The 14,440-nt window shown below is 37.0% G+C and overlaps 1 protein-coding gene across 1 annotated transcript in view; it reads right to left on the bottom strand.

Annotated features, from left to right (window-relative positions):
- hk1 (hexokinase 1) overlaps positions 1-14,440 on the bottom strand; it is a 29,991-nt gene that overhangs the window by 2,838 nt on the left and 12,713 nt on the right. Inside the window, exons 3-20 of the mRNA XM_030162910.1 lie at positions 12,095-12,243; positions 11,866-11,985; positions 11,561-11,656; positions 10,766-10,865; positions 9,727-9,910; positions 9,224-9,379; positions 8,677-8,764; positions 8,263-8,408; positions 7,858-8,050; positions 7,655-7,766; positions 6,735-6,883; positions 5,053-5,172; positions 4,841-4,936; positions 3,905-4,004; positions 3,647-3,830; positions 3,015-3,170; positions 2,688-2,775; positions 2,233-2,378 (exon numbers count right to left, since the gene is read on the bottom strand). Of these exons, the coding sequence (XP_030018770.1) occupies positions 2,233-2,378; positions 2,688-2,775; positions 3,015-3,170; positions 3,647-3,830; positions 3,905-4,004; positions 4,841-4,936; positions 5,053-5,172; positions 6,735-6,883; positions 7,655-7,766; positions 7,858-8,050; positions 8,263-8,408; positions 8,677-8,764; positions 9,224-9,379; positions 9,727-9,910; positions 10,766-10,865; positions 11,561-11,656; positions 11,866-11,985; positions 12,095-12,243 (2,383 nt within the window). The remainder of the gene's footprint in view (positions 1-2,232; positions 2,379-2,687; positions 2,776-3,014; positions 3,171-3,646; positions 3,831-3,904; positions 4,005-4,840; positions 4,937-5,052; positions 5,173-6,734; positions 6,884-7,654; positions 7,767-7,857; positions 8,051-8,262; positions 8,409-8,676; positions 8,765-9,223; positions 9,380-9,726; positions 9,911-10,765; positions 10,866-11,560; positions 11,657-11,865; positions 11,986-12,094; positions 12,244-14,440) is intronic.

Below are 14,440 nucleotides of genomic sequence, written 5' to 3' on the forward strand. Positions count from 1 at the left end.
GTCCCTTCCTTTGTTGTGGAATTGCATGAAATACTCTGCAGAATCTGTATCATCATCTACCACTAATAATACTTTGTTTTGCGTCATATATTATTTACCCTCTCTGCACCAGGAACCCAATAAAACATCCAACGCTACAAATCATGACACATTAAATAATGCTAGACTCAGAGTCTAACTATAAGACAATAGCACTTACTCTAGAATAAAGATATATCTGTTTTAACACTAGAACAGCCAACGGGTCAACATTATCCACAGCTGTTTCTCAATTGTGCATTACAAAGATTTATTAAATGTTGAAACTTCCCAGTTTTTGACTTTTCCAGAACTGTCTCTCATTTCCTTGTGCTAAATATAGCTGAACAAAATCCAGATTAAAAATATGAGGATTTATACCTTTAACAGCCACTAGGTCAATTATACCTCTCTAGAAAGGCATCTTTTTTTTTTTTTTTTTTTGCACCATTTATGTTTAAACATTCTAGATTTTTAGGAAATAGCATTTATTTGTGTGTGATCTCAAAGACATGTCCAGTAATTTATGTCAGTTTACAATGAGACGGAGATTTGCTTTCTGGATGGATTTTTATTCATAACCACGCAAAGTGCTTATTATTCTTAAAGATGCATTAATTCTAAAACCAAACACAGAGGATGATGAAACAAACTCAAGTTCTTTTTTCAGACATTCCTTAGTGAAGAGAATGACTTCATCCAAAGACAGAGGACATTTTTGTGGACTAGAAATAGTAAATAGGTACATTTTACCTGTTCAGACAATTTTAGAAATACAGAAGCATCTTACCAGACTCTTGAGCGCTTCTGAGGAGTTACACTAGAGCCAGAACTACCCTCGTTTAATATATTGTATCCAGATATGGCTAATGTTGCAAATATACATTAATTGAAGTATCCACATAAGTTCTCATGTCACAAATGTGTGAAATACTGGTGGTGATGCACATTGAGTGAGTCATTATTTGTTGCATTTGGTTTGTCCAGATGTTTTTTCATAATACCAAAATATGGCATCATGAAATAGTCTGTGACGGAATCAAAAGATGACTGACTGGATCCGTACAACACTGGATTTGTTGTGAATACATAAAATCAGAAGTGTTAAAATTACTCCCATTTATTACTCAGGTAGAAGTATAGATACTAGGGTCTAAAAAGAATTCTGTAGAAGTTGAAGTATCAACTCAAGCTTTTTACTCAAGTAAAAGTGTAAAAGTACTGGTTTAAAAACTACTTAAAGTACAAAAAGTAAATGTAAAATAATGAAAAAAAAAATGCCATTAGGACAAAAGCTTAGGCGGTGCCACAGGGGTCTATAGTGCACTACCCAACCTCCCAAAAAAATTTTTCTAAAGGCCGTAATGACTCTAATGTTATATTAAATGTTAATGTTGAAACATTTGGGATGCACTAGGGCAACCTGTTTCAGCTGCATATATGCCCATTGAAATGAACACATTTTAGTCCATTGCAAATGTATTAAAGAACCATAATGTGTCCTACAGAGCATTAACATGGGTTTCATGGAGCTGAAGATATGAGGACTAGTTGAATATAAGTATTGGAATGGTGCAAAAGTCAGGTGTGATGGAACGAGTACAAACCAATAGGGTGTTGGAATGGTATATGTTTATATATTCTACATATACATATACATATAATATATATACATATATACTATATATATATATATATATATATATAATATTTATATATATATATTATATATATATATATATATATATATATATATATATATATATATATATTTATATTATCCAACCACAATTAAATTCACTCTATCCAGATGGCGCCATTTATCTGGATAGTTATTGTTTTTTTTTATTTGAATGATGACAAGCTGGAATGAAAACAAGCTGAAATGAGATTGGAGTAATGAGGCTATTTTTAAAATGTAAGGAGTAGAAAGTACAGATAATTGTACGAAAATGTGAGGAGTAGAAGTAAAAAGTCGGCTGAAAAGTAATTACTCCAGTAAAGTATAGATAACCAAAATTTCTACTTAAGTAAGGTAACAAAGTATTTGTACTTTGTAACTTGACACCTCTGCTAATTACGTTGTGGACTGAAAAACTGAAAAGGAAATTTAGTCATTTACTGTCCGCCTGATGGCCCTCACTCTGTAATTGAATACCGAATGCAGTTCAGTGCATTAGTGTAATGCATGAATAGCAGATGAAGTGAACTCACTGTGGGTGTAGTTTATAGAGTGTGCCGTCCACTCCTACAGTGACGTTCAGTCGGTCCAGTCCACGGTTTTCTCTGATCTTATCAACCACAGCAGCCATTCCTGCCCCGCACAACTGAGCTGCACGACGTGACACTGCTCCACACACCTGTTTAGGAAAAACCATTATCATCGTTGCAACATTTAACAGATTGTACCTGCAAAGCACTTCATGCTCAGTCACAGTCTCGCCCGTTTCACAACACAAGACTGACAAACAGCTATTGTGGGTCTCACAGCCCTTCACAATATGTGCTGTTACTGTATTGTGTGAGTTTTCTCAACAGTGACATGCAGTAGAGGTCAAAAGTGTGTGTTGGCAAATGCAAGAGACTCTCAGTACGCATGTCTGCCTTTTACAGAGTATAATTTGTATATATACTGTAAATAAGGGTATATTAAATGCACTATAACTTACCTCTTTGACTATAATACTGTCATCACAGGTGCTGTCGAGCCCTAAGTGTTGCAGAATGGATCTCACCTGCAGCAAGGCCAGTCTGTCACTGTAGGGGAAAAACACAAGTCAGCAGAAAGTTTTGCAGAACGTAAGCATTAATAGACAAGTAGAGAAAATGAAAAATATAATTTGATTCTACTGCAATGCAATGACAGCCTCTAACAGTGTAACAGCAATTAACTGGCATCGATGATGTCCTTTTGCAGCTTTTATATTTAATAAAAACAATAACACTTTTCTCCTCTTTGGGAACCACATTTTAAGGACATAAACTCATTTTCTTACCTTTCAATCTGTGACAGGAACTTTGTTTCAAAGATGCCTCGGGTCTTTAGCGTTTCAGAAATTTGACCCCTGAACAGGAACCCCCTCTTTGTCATATCTATTAGGATGTTCCGCACAATTTCACCAAGATACATGCCGCTGCACATTTTCTCATATCTATAATGCACATACAAAGACACAAACATGTAATGCCAGCATACAAAACATTTCCTCACATAAAGTTATGTAGGTTTTCGAGAGTTCAGGCTTAAGTAAAAAGATGAATGAATGTATGTTTTACTAGCGACTCAGAAACAGTTTAGCCATCTGTATTTAATGTTCTGACACTGTTCTCATAGTTACATCTCTTAAAACTCACATATACTAACTTGCCTTTTCACCTGACAGCTAGTTCTATAAATGTTGGCTGTGACTTTTTTCATGGACTTTTTGGATATTTTTTGGTTGAGTTCTGTTATATGGCCTTTTACTTGTCAGCTTGTATTTATTTATTTATTCATTCAATAGCACTTTCAAAGACAGTTGAGCAATGTTCTTCAATTATTCATAGGGACCTGTGTCCAGCGGATTAATAGTTAATATGGCAGGTATTTTGGACAGATACAATGTGAGTGTGTGAGCGGCTGTTAAACCTTTGTTTGCCCGGATTGAGGGAGAAGTCGTCCACAGCGCGGTCGTACTCTGTCCTGATGTCGTCAAGGCATCCGTTGTCACCGAATGCCCCCCACTCCATGTTGACACACATCCGCCCCTCATCATCGTCTATCATCTCGATGTTTTTCATCTCCTCCATGTAACACGCATTACTGCCGGTACCTTCAAACAGACACACAGATTAGACAAAGATAATATAAAGATGTCACTCTGCAGAAACAGTGTGTTCAACTCACCAGCGATGAGGCCGATTTCACAGGTGGACTCTTCATAGGCACAGGTCATCATGGTTCCCACTGTGTCATTGACTATGGCCACTACGTCCAGATCAAACTCCTTAAAGAAAGATACACAAAGATTTATTAGAAACACAGACTTTCTTCCTCGTTGCTCCTTTGGAGAAAGCAATGCTTTTTATAGGAGAATCCAGTCTGTTCTTTAAGGGTGTTTTATTATTTTTGTTTCCATTTACTGATTTTATGATTGTATTTTTCACAATTTAAATGAGTCATTGATCTTTTTTTTAACAGCTGTTGCCATTTCTTTCCACCATTTTTAATGAATTTCATTCTTGTGAAGCTTTCTGTGACCTTACACAGGGTGGGGAAGCAAAATTTACAATATTTTGAGGCAGGGATTGAAAGACAGCGTATGACCAATTAGTTTATTGAAAGTCATGAGAATTTATTTGCCACAAGAAAATGTACATAATAGAAAATGTTTTTATTCTATGTGTCCTCCTTCTTCCTCAATAACTGCCTTCACACGCTTCCTGAAACTTGCGCAAGTGTTCCTCAAATATTGGGGTGACAACTTCTCCCATTCTTCTTTAATAGTATCTTCCAGACTTTCTTGTAATAGTTTTGCTCATAGTCATTCTCTTCTTTCCATTATAAACAGTCTTTATGGACACTCCAACTATTTTTGAAATCTCCTTTGGTGTGACGAGTGCATTCAGCAAATCACACACTCTTTGACGTTTGCTTTCCTGATTACTCATATGGGCAAAAGTTTCTGAAAAGGTATGGATAATAGTGTTAGGTATGATTATGACATCAATATATGTTTGGTTTCAAAACAATTGACGTAGTGCCTGCTGAGAAAAAACAACTAAATGTTCATTGTAAATTTTGCTTCCCCACCCTGTATATCAAATAAACTTTATTTTATACCTCTCTCCTCTTTATGGCCTCCCTCAACAGTCCCACCACATCTTCTCCTTCACAATCCGTCGCCTTGAAGCCCTTGGTCCACGTCACCAGGATGCCCTGCACACAGAAGAACATTATCAGCAGCAGTAAATCCTGCCATTCAGCGACTCATTAAAACTCATTTTGACAAACTTTGTCCTCTCAGAAGGTCAATTTGAAGAGAAATCACTCACAGCGTCCAGGCTGGTTTGTCGACAGGGGAAAGAGAAGGTGAAGCCCAGAGGAAGGCGAGCGTTCTTCATCCCCATATAGTCCAGGAAGTCACTGATGCACTGTACAATGTGATCGAACAACTGTTGGGAGAAAGATGAAGCATGTGAAACCGCAGAATAATAAATACAATCAGAATCCATCTTTAGCCTTAATTTTTTTTTTCAGCTGCAACCACCATTATTCTGTGCTGCTTATAAAAAAAACAGCAAATTAATTTTCCAGTTGTATCTGTTATAACAGTATGGTTGCACAGTAAAGAGGTAATTCCACACTGCTGCTCTCCTGTAGTCACTCCCATTCCTGTAGTGACCCTTTTGTTTTTCTTTTTTTCAGTCATTTACAGCTGATGAAAAACACATGTGGTGACCTCACCAGCCAGACAAGTGACACACTTGAATTTAACCTGTAAGGTGAAGTATAGTTATATCTCCTACCAGCGTATTTCTGAGAGAACTAAGAGCTGAAGTTCTTATTCACTTATTAACTGCATGCAATTCATGGGCTTTTACATTGTGTAGAAAGCAACATAGTAAAATCAGGAGTAGAGATCTGTACAGGATACTATTTTGTGGCTAATTTAGGGAGGACGTATACAAAGAGGTAACTTCAACTATGATTAGAGCTGTGCAGAAATACAGGATAATGGAATGTGACATGAGACCAAACAGTACGGACTAATTAGGACTCATGAACTAAATAACCTGTTAAGTCTCACCTCTGGAAGAGCAAGTATTCAGATCTTTTGCATAAGTAAAAGTACCCATATCACAGAGTAAAAATACTGTTACAAATGAAAGTCCTACAAAACCTTACTGAAGTAAATTGATAAAGGTATTATCTAGGTTAGGGTTAGAAAGGGTTAAGAAAGTTAAAATAATTTACTGACTTGGTAGAAGGCACCGATGGTGTAATTACATTCACTACTCTCTCATTCAACAAAGTATTTGTAAAACCATTGAAAAGCCAAGTATCTAAATTTTACTGGATTTTTTAAAAATGTGCATTGAAATTATTAGTGGTTTAAAAGTTATTTGACTTTATAAAACAATAGATAAATTTGATCTTTGAGGGTTAAAAGAAACATGTCAGATATTCTACTAGACTACAATGATTCATCAATGAGTTCATCTTTAGTGTCACAGCTGGTAATGGTGGGGTTACTTTAGTAAGTATATAATCTGTTTTAGTAAGTAAAGTGGAGTAACAAGTACAATATGAATCTCTAAAATGAAGAAAAGTATAAGTGTAAAGTACAAGTCTATTCAATTTGTATGCAGGATCAATACTTGCGTAAAAAGAGCAGAGGGAAATTCATTCTCCTCTGTGTGCAACAGTGAAAGGACAGAGGAGTGAGAGTGGGTGAGGGTGAAAAGGTCAAAGGTGACCGAGGGATTAAGCTCAAACACAACACCGGAGCAAAGTTCAGATCTTTTTTTTTAGAGATTGTGAAACACACACTAATCCGAGCCCATTGAGCTCTTTGTGCGACTTCACTCTGAGCCAACATGAGTCACAGCGTCGACCTCCTACACAGACCAACCCCCCAAATCTGTACGCCACAATGTCCTCAAGGCAAACCGTTCACCATCACCGAGAGGCCAGACCAGCATCATTTCATTCACTTTTTCATCATCACTCTCACCTCCTCTCCTGTTCCCTGCATCACTTCCAGAGGGATGGCGTAGATCTTATTGTGCATCTCCACTGTTCGCCTTTTCCCAGAACGAATCTTGACCAGCAGGACTCTGAAGTTGGTTCCTCCTAAATCCAAAGCCAAGAAATCCCCATGTTCTGGAAAATAAAAAAGATAGAAACACAGACATCAGTACATAACACATGGGCCTGGCTTTACTGTTAAATATAGAAAAACACAAGTTATCAAGGCAATGAAATTCTTTGTTTTCTGTGTATTTTTGTATTATATTGTAAAAACTAGAAAATAAGACCAAATGTACAATGTAAAGGTATTGATTCTTAAAATGTGAATGTTGTGGTAAAAACAATAATTTCCACATTCTTTGTATTGTAAAGCAAAACCTGAAATTACATTTTGTTGAGGCTCATTTACCTCATATTATTGTTCTTATTTCTTATTGTGTGTAATATACAGCTCTGGAAAAAAGAAACTGGTGGGATTGAAAACCCGGGTTAGAAATAATCATTTCTGAACTCTTCTCATATTAACACAGTAGTGTTTGGAAGGTTGTTGAAATTAAATGAATATGCATTATTTAAGGTCTGAAAACAGTTAAAAACAATATTTGTATGTGGAGTTGGGGAGAAATGTCCATATAAAAACACTGGACATTTGTTTGTAGTTTCTAGTATTAACACAAACTTTATTCTTTACTGTACATTTAAAACAGAGGTAAAACTGCTGAATCAAACATGTTAAAAACCAGTTGTAATTATCTTGATAACAGTTAGGGGATATTTTCTGATAAATCAGTGGCTCACATCTTCTTCTGTGGACCAGCTGTAATGAACTGCTAAATTAATATTTCTGTTCCCATTGTCATCTTGAATGCGTATGTGCATGAATATACTGTATTTGTGCGTCACCTGAGCCATCAGGAGTGCTTCGAACAAACGTGGGCAGCATTTTGACAGTAGCACTGTCCTGAGTGCTTTTCGACAGCCCATTTTGGATCTCTACCCTCATTCTCCTCTTTACCTGAAGGAACATTTTCAATTAGGGGCTGCAAAAACTCAGTGACACACACATGAAACCACAGACACACACCAGTATCTCACTCTTTTCTTACCTCCAGCAGCTGTTCAGTCGTGAGGCGGAATTCTGCCAGTGTTTCAGCAATATGCCGAGATTGTTCAGCGAGTCGATAGGCCACCGCGGTCACCATGGCAGCTCCTTTCCCGCTGCCACTCTCTGACAGCAGGAACCGCACATCAGAGTCTGGGACCAAACGCCGCACAGTCTTATGAAGACGACGGGCATACCTGAGGAAGATTTACAGGGGCTTAATAATAATACTACACTCACGAAGAAGAAAACCTACAAACAAGGACGAAGAAGTCAGCAAATATCACAAATATCATGACTTTCATTGGATGAAAATCTAATAAAAGGCAGAATACTCAAAGGGAAATAAAACAAACTCATACAATATTAATGAAAGTATATTAAATATGTAAAGGTTGCGGTCACTGACTGTGGGTGCATCTTGTAAAGAGATCCATCGATGCCTACAGTGGTTCGGAGTCGAGCCACACCTTTGTTCTCCTTTAGCCTCAGAAGGATGGCAGCCAATGTGGCAGCGATCAAGTTGGCAGAACGGAAAGACACAATGGCGCAAACCTGAAAAAGGAACAGACAGATAGGGAAAAGTCAAGAGATGTATAAATCACTTCTACTTATACTTCATATTTTGTGTTATCACTTTGCAGACACTTCAAAAAATGTATAAATAACATAAATGTGAAAAATAAATGATGTATTTCATGTATGTACTGTAGGTCCTTTATGGTGATTTTTTTTTCCCACTTTTCCTTCCCTTATGATTTATATTTCACCTTAATAGAAACACTTGTGTATGTGTGATAGTGTATTAACTTATAGTACACACATGCTGCACAGCAATGCAGTCATCAGCTGAAGGATCCACACCAAGTCTGGTCAAAATCTCCCTGGCCTTGGTCAGTCCCTCCTTACTCCTAAACAGAGGGACAGACAGAGGAACGGTGAACTGTATGTCAGAAATTTACACAATCCTACTGATTCAGTAGCTGCATGAAAATATACCACGACTTACTTTTCTCCCCCCCCAAACTTATTTTATTGAGTTTTTTTCAGTCACAGGTTACATATATACAACACACCTTTGTATGTGAAATGATATGAAGTCAATAACCTAAGTGACAGCAATGTATAAAAGCAAAATAAAACAACCTCAACAAAGAACAAGACAGACAACAATCAAATAGTACCTCGACATTAAATACAATTAAACGATCCTATGTAGGTCAATCAGTGTAAACATGGTCCATCTCAGCATTTAAGGTGCCTCATTATGCACATAATCTAAGGCTCCTATATGTTCAGGAGTAAATTAGGTTTAGCTCATTCCAGTCCAGTGTGGGAACGGCCACGTATGTGAATACAAAACGACTTACTTTTCTATTGCAGAGATGTGCTTGGTCTCAAATTTGCCTTTGGTGAGCAGCTCAGGGGTGATCCTTCCTTCAAACAAAAGGCCTTCTCTAGCCATCTTCACCAGGATCAGACGGACCAGCTCCCCCATGTACATCCCACTGACCATCTTTTCAAATCTACCACAAGAGAGATCAAACATTAATGTGTCCTTTTTCTAAATTCCAATTAACTGCAGTTCAAGACAGAACGGTTTGATATAAATAAACATGGTGCTTCAAATACCATAGTATTCTTAAGGACGTGTGTTGTTATGCAAAATGAAGCAGCAATGTTAGGAAAGTAAAGTTGCACAGATATCACAATTTGGCCAAAAATATGACTCAGGCAGTTATGCTATGAGGCTAACGATGTTTATAATAAAAAAAAATTTTAAAAAAAAGCACTTTTCCTCTTTACTGGAAATGTAAAGACCTGATTCTGCAGCTCACTGAAATGATATGAAGTTGGTTTTGGTCTGACTCACAGCTGTTTGCCAGGGTTCAGAGAGCCTCGGTCAATCTCTCTGTCAAATTCTGTCCTGATATCTTCCAGCCGGCCGTCGTCTCCAAAAGCTCCCCACTCAGTGTTCACACACATCCTGCCCTCGTCTCCTTCCACCAGGTCAATGTGACGCAGCTCCTCCATGTAGCAGGCGTTAGTACCCGTCCCTAAACACACACATATCGGTCCATTATATTCCTGTGTAATTATTGGTTTATTTATTCTCTAATGTCATGCAAACACAAAGTTAAGTTAATGCCATCCCTGAACATTAAGTGCTTAGAAAAAAGAACTAACAATTAAATATTTACAAATAAGAATAAGTACGATTTGTCTTCTCCACATGTATTGACATTTAACCAAAATCTTATCACTTCATCCTTGAGTGCATGTGAAGTTTGAGCCAAATTTAAATAAATTCCCTCGAGGCGTTCCTGAAATATTACACTGATAAGAAGGACTGAACAAAGGAATGTCAAGGTCACAGTGACCTCATGTCAGTCATTCATTTTCTGAACCGTCATTTTGTCATGGGTGAAGACACACAGAGGCGAATGGTTGTTTGTATACGCCCGCTCTGCTATCATAAGTGCATGCCTTTGGACGGTGGGAGTAAACCGCAGTACCCAAAGAGAACCCACGCAAACACAGGAGAACATGCAAACTCCACATATGAAAGGCCCACACCAGCCGGAATCTTCTTACTGTGAGTAGTAAACCACTGAACCACAGTGACCTAAATATGAATACAACTAAACAAGAAAATAATGCTTTAAAAAAGACCTGTTATTTTTCTTTTAGCATCTTACTTGTAGAAGCGTAACTAAAATATCAGTAATTGTAGTTTCATTCATTTACAAAGAAATAAAAAAATATACAAATAAACTTCTTGAATCAATCAATGTACAAATATACAAATGTGCATGCATCTACAAACACTGTCCATTTTCACATAAAAATAGCAATTACATTCTTTACATTAACTCGTTCCATGACCATTAAATTCACATCTGTATTAATACCGATGATTATGCCAACTTCACAGCGCTGGTCATCAAAACCACAGGTCATCATCGTTCCCACAGTGTCATTCACAACCGCCATGATGTCAGCATCATAGTCCTGAAAAACATGACAACACACATGCATGACATGTTAGGATGAGTGTTTGGCATGTCATGTCACATGTCATTTCTAAAAGCCAATTTAACCCATAAAGGCCCAGTGCTACTTTAGTATCAGTTCTCAAGTGAAATTTTCTCTATATCTAACCTTTTTTAAGTGATCTATCACCATTTATTACAATATTATCCTCAGTAGTTTGCTTTTTTTGAAGTGAGAATCAAATATTTTCTTATATTTAATTTACTGATCATGTAGATGTTCATAAAAGTTCAAATTAAAGTTGAGGGTTATTATATCAAAACAGAGAAAACTGCAGAAAAAGTGACTTTTTCAGTCCAATCTATCATTAATTGAACGTAAACCCAGTGTCTCATTCACTGTCATTGATCCAGGTCCGTGGGTTTTACTGGTGAATCAATGTTGTAGAAGATGACGGTGTTTCCACGGTAACTACAGAGCCTCTGAATGTCCAAATGGGTCATATCTGATGACCATGAAAAGGTGACAAACTGGATTTTAAACCAATTATGTACATGTATTGATAGGATTAGTGGATCAAGAGGTATTAAACAGTTTAGATCAGCAGATGCTTTTGGTTGCCGGTGGCTGTTTGGGTCTTTATGGGTTAAACCAAATAACCCCAGATGAATGTAGATAATTAAAAACAAACTGAAATCAGTGAAAACACTCACTCCACGTTTTTTAATAGCTTTGTTGAGCAGCTTGACAACATCCATTCCTTCTACTCCACTGGCCTTAAAGCGCTTCGTCCAGGTTATCAGACAGCCCTGGAGACACAAAGACAGACAGGGAGAGGTTTAATGTCCAGTGTGGGTTTGTTTTATTCTGATTGCTTTAGTATTCCTTTAAAACAGTGGCTACTCACACTGAAAACTGGCTAAAAAAATGTTTAATGCATATTGCAGTACTGTTTTCCAGCCCTATACTTGCATTACCACAGAGCTGATTAATTAATCAACCAGTAGTTTTATTTTACCTCATCCAGTTTGGTCTGCTGGCAGGGGAAGGAGAATGTAAACCCCACTGGGAGTTTCTTATCTTTGATGTTCTGTTTTTCCATGAAGTCTCCGAGACACTCTGCCACATGGTCGAACAGCTGGAGCCAGAGTGGGAAGGCAGAAAGAGATCATTTAGAAATAAAGATTACACACTGGGTCTGTATATACAAGGTCTGCTCATGTGGCTGCATTTCTACATAAACCTACTCTTGTTCCGCTGCCGTGCATAATATCTTCCGGCGTGTCGTATATTTGACTCTCCATCTGAACGGTCTGTTTCTTCTCATGGCTGACTTTGACTCGGAGGATCCTGAAGTTACTGCCTCCCAAATCCAACGCAATGAAGTCTCCCTTTTCTGACAAGAAGGAAAAGAAGAAGATGACACATTCAAAGGAGAGAAATACAAATAAATGTGCTGTTATGTTTGTTGGATAAGAGGATGTGAGGCGTTATCAGTGCATCCTCTTCCTTTTAGTTTAGTAGACACTCATACTTCTCATGGAATATAAGTCTACAGTGAATAAAAGTCATGCAGTGTGGGGAACATGAGAAACAGGTTATTGCATTTTATTTATAGTAATGTCTACTGTAGATACATAAGGTTAGGGCTATTTGTTATTATAATACTATATATGGGTTAATATCACTATAAGGTGCCTTTAGTGTCAACTGTCACCATGAACACACTGCAAAATAATCAAATTCTGGGGGTTTATTGTAATTATTTATAATGGACAAACACTTACACATATATCAGTGCAATTTTAAACCACTTGCAATGTAATTTTATTATTTTATACAGTTTTCTTTGAGGGAATGTACATGGTTTGTGCATGTCCCTCACACTGTCCTACTAATGTGAGATTGATAAGTGTTTAAATGAAAAAAAAGAAAGAAAAAAAAGACAATACTTTTTAGATGTCATACTAAAAAATTTTTTTGATAAAACAAGTAATTTTGATTTTCATAATCATAATTAACAGTCGACATGACTATCCATCCTGTCACTTTGGGGGAATCATCCATTTAATAATCTGGTTGATGATGTCACTGATGACATCATCATCTTTTTGCGTGTCTTCATTGGAGGTGGAAACATAAGCATTTAGTATTTCAAAATTTTCATCATTTTGTGTTTGTACTTAGATGCGATCAAACAGAAATTCAAAATATATCTGTTGAGCATTACTCAATCCTCTTCAAAGATGACCTACTTTACCAACTCCAGGTCCAACATGTGATCATTAAATGCCAACTTTAGCCCAGTGGTTCCCAACCTTTTTTGGCTTGTGACCCCATTTTAACATCACAAATTTCTGGTGACCCCAGACATTCAAAATGGAGGCATTTTTTGCTAAAATTAATCGGTCTTTGATCATGTAATAGTTCACCATACTATGTTGCAAATAAACATTAATTTTAGATGACATTTAGTCTATATAATGTATGTTATTATGGACGGAGGCAGAAAAGCCAGGTGTAGATTACTGCACAAAGGGAGAATTTTATTTTCCTTGGTCAGTATATGTACAGTCAGTCCAGCTTGGATTTACAAAGCTGACAATTAATACTGAACAAACAAGAACTCAAACTATGAATTATGAAAGAGCTGCAGCATCTGAAACTGACCACAATGAACATTTGAAAGATAAACAGAACCACAGTGCTGCAGTTTCAGCTTCACAGTTTGTCATGTCTTTTATGGATTGTGGTTGTCTCTCTCAACTCAACATATTTAATGGGACGGCTGAGCCTGCACATGTTGCTACAGCCCTTTTTAAAATTGTAATCAATTACTAGAAATTTCAGGCGACCCCAGTAGAATTCCGGGCGACCCCACATGGAGTCACAGCTCCAGGGTTGAAAAACACTGCTTTAGCCAAAACTGTCCACCCCGTCATTTATTTTTACATGCATTTGTTGGTGACAGAGTGGACAAATTTGTTTCATATTTTGTGGTCTGCTTATACTTTGTCTGTTTGCAAAAAAAATTATTAAAAATATGGGAGCTTGCCCAACAGCCTACAATCTACAGGACACATTATCCAAGTGTCTATGAATGACATACTTTACATACAGTGACAGAAAGTTAAGTAAATGAATGAATTAACTGCCAAAATATTGCATTTTAAGTCTGCCAGTGTATTTGTACACGATACTTCCGGATTTCAGTATGTTTGTACAGACTAGTCTCTGCAGCTTTCGAGACAATGCTCTAGTTTATTCTGCTGAAAGGTAAACAGCCTGTGTATTTACTGATTTTAACGATAATTAAAGCTTGCTCAGGGCTGTAGAACATGCTTTATCAAGTGTTTTAATAAGAAACCTATGCTTACTGAATAAATTATAATACAAAAATGTATGAAAAAAAACAAACAAACAAAAAAAAACCAGCTAAAAGGCCTAAAAATACACTATTATGTCGGTTTGCGTTTAGTAAATGAACACTGTTGTGAAATATTCAGACTGAAGTACTGCTAAAGTTCCTTAAACTTCAGAAGGCAGAGGGAAAAAAAACCCTTAATGCAACAATTAGTTTTAGATGGCGTTAG

Source organism: Sphaeramia orbicularis, chromosome 3, assembly GCF_902148855.1.
Source record: "Sphaeramia orbicularis chromosome 3, fSphaOr1.1, whole genome shotgun sequence".
In the NCBI taxonomy this organism is placed as follows: domain Eukaryota; kingdom Metazoa; phylum Chordata; class Actinopteri; order Kurtiformes; family Apogonidae; genus Sphaeramia; species Sphaeramia orbicularis.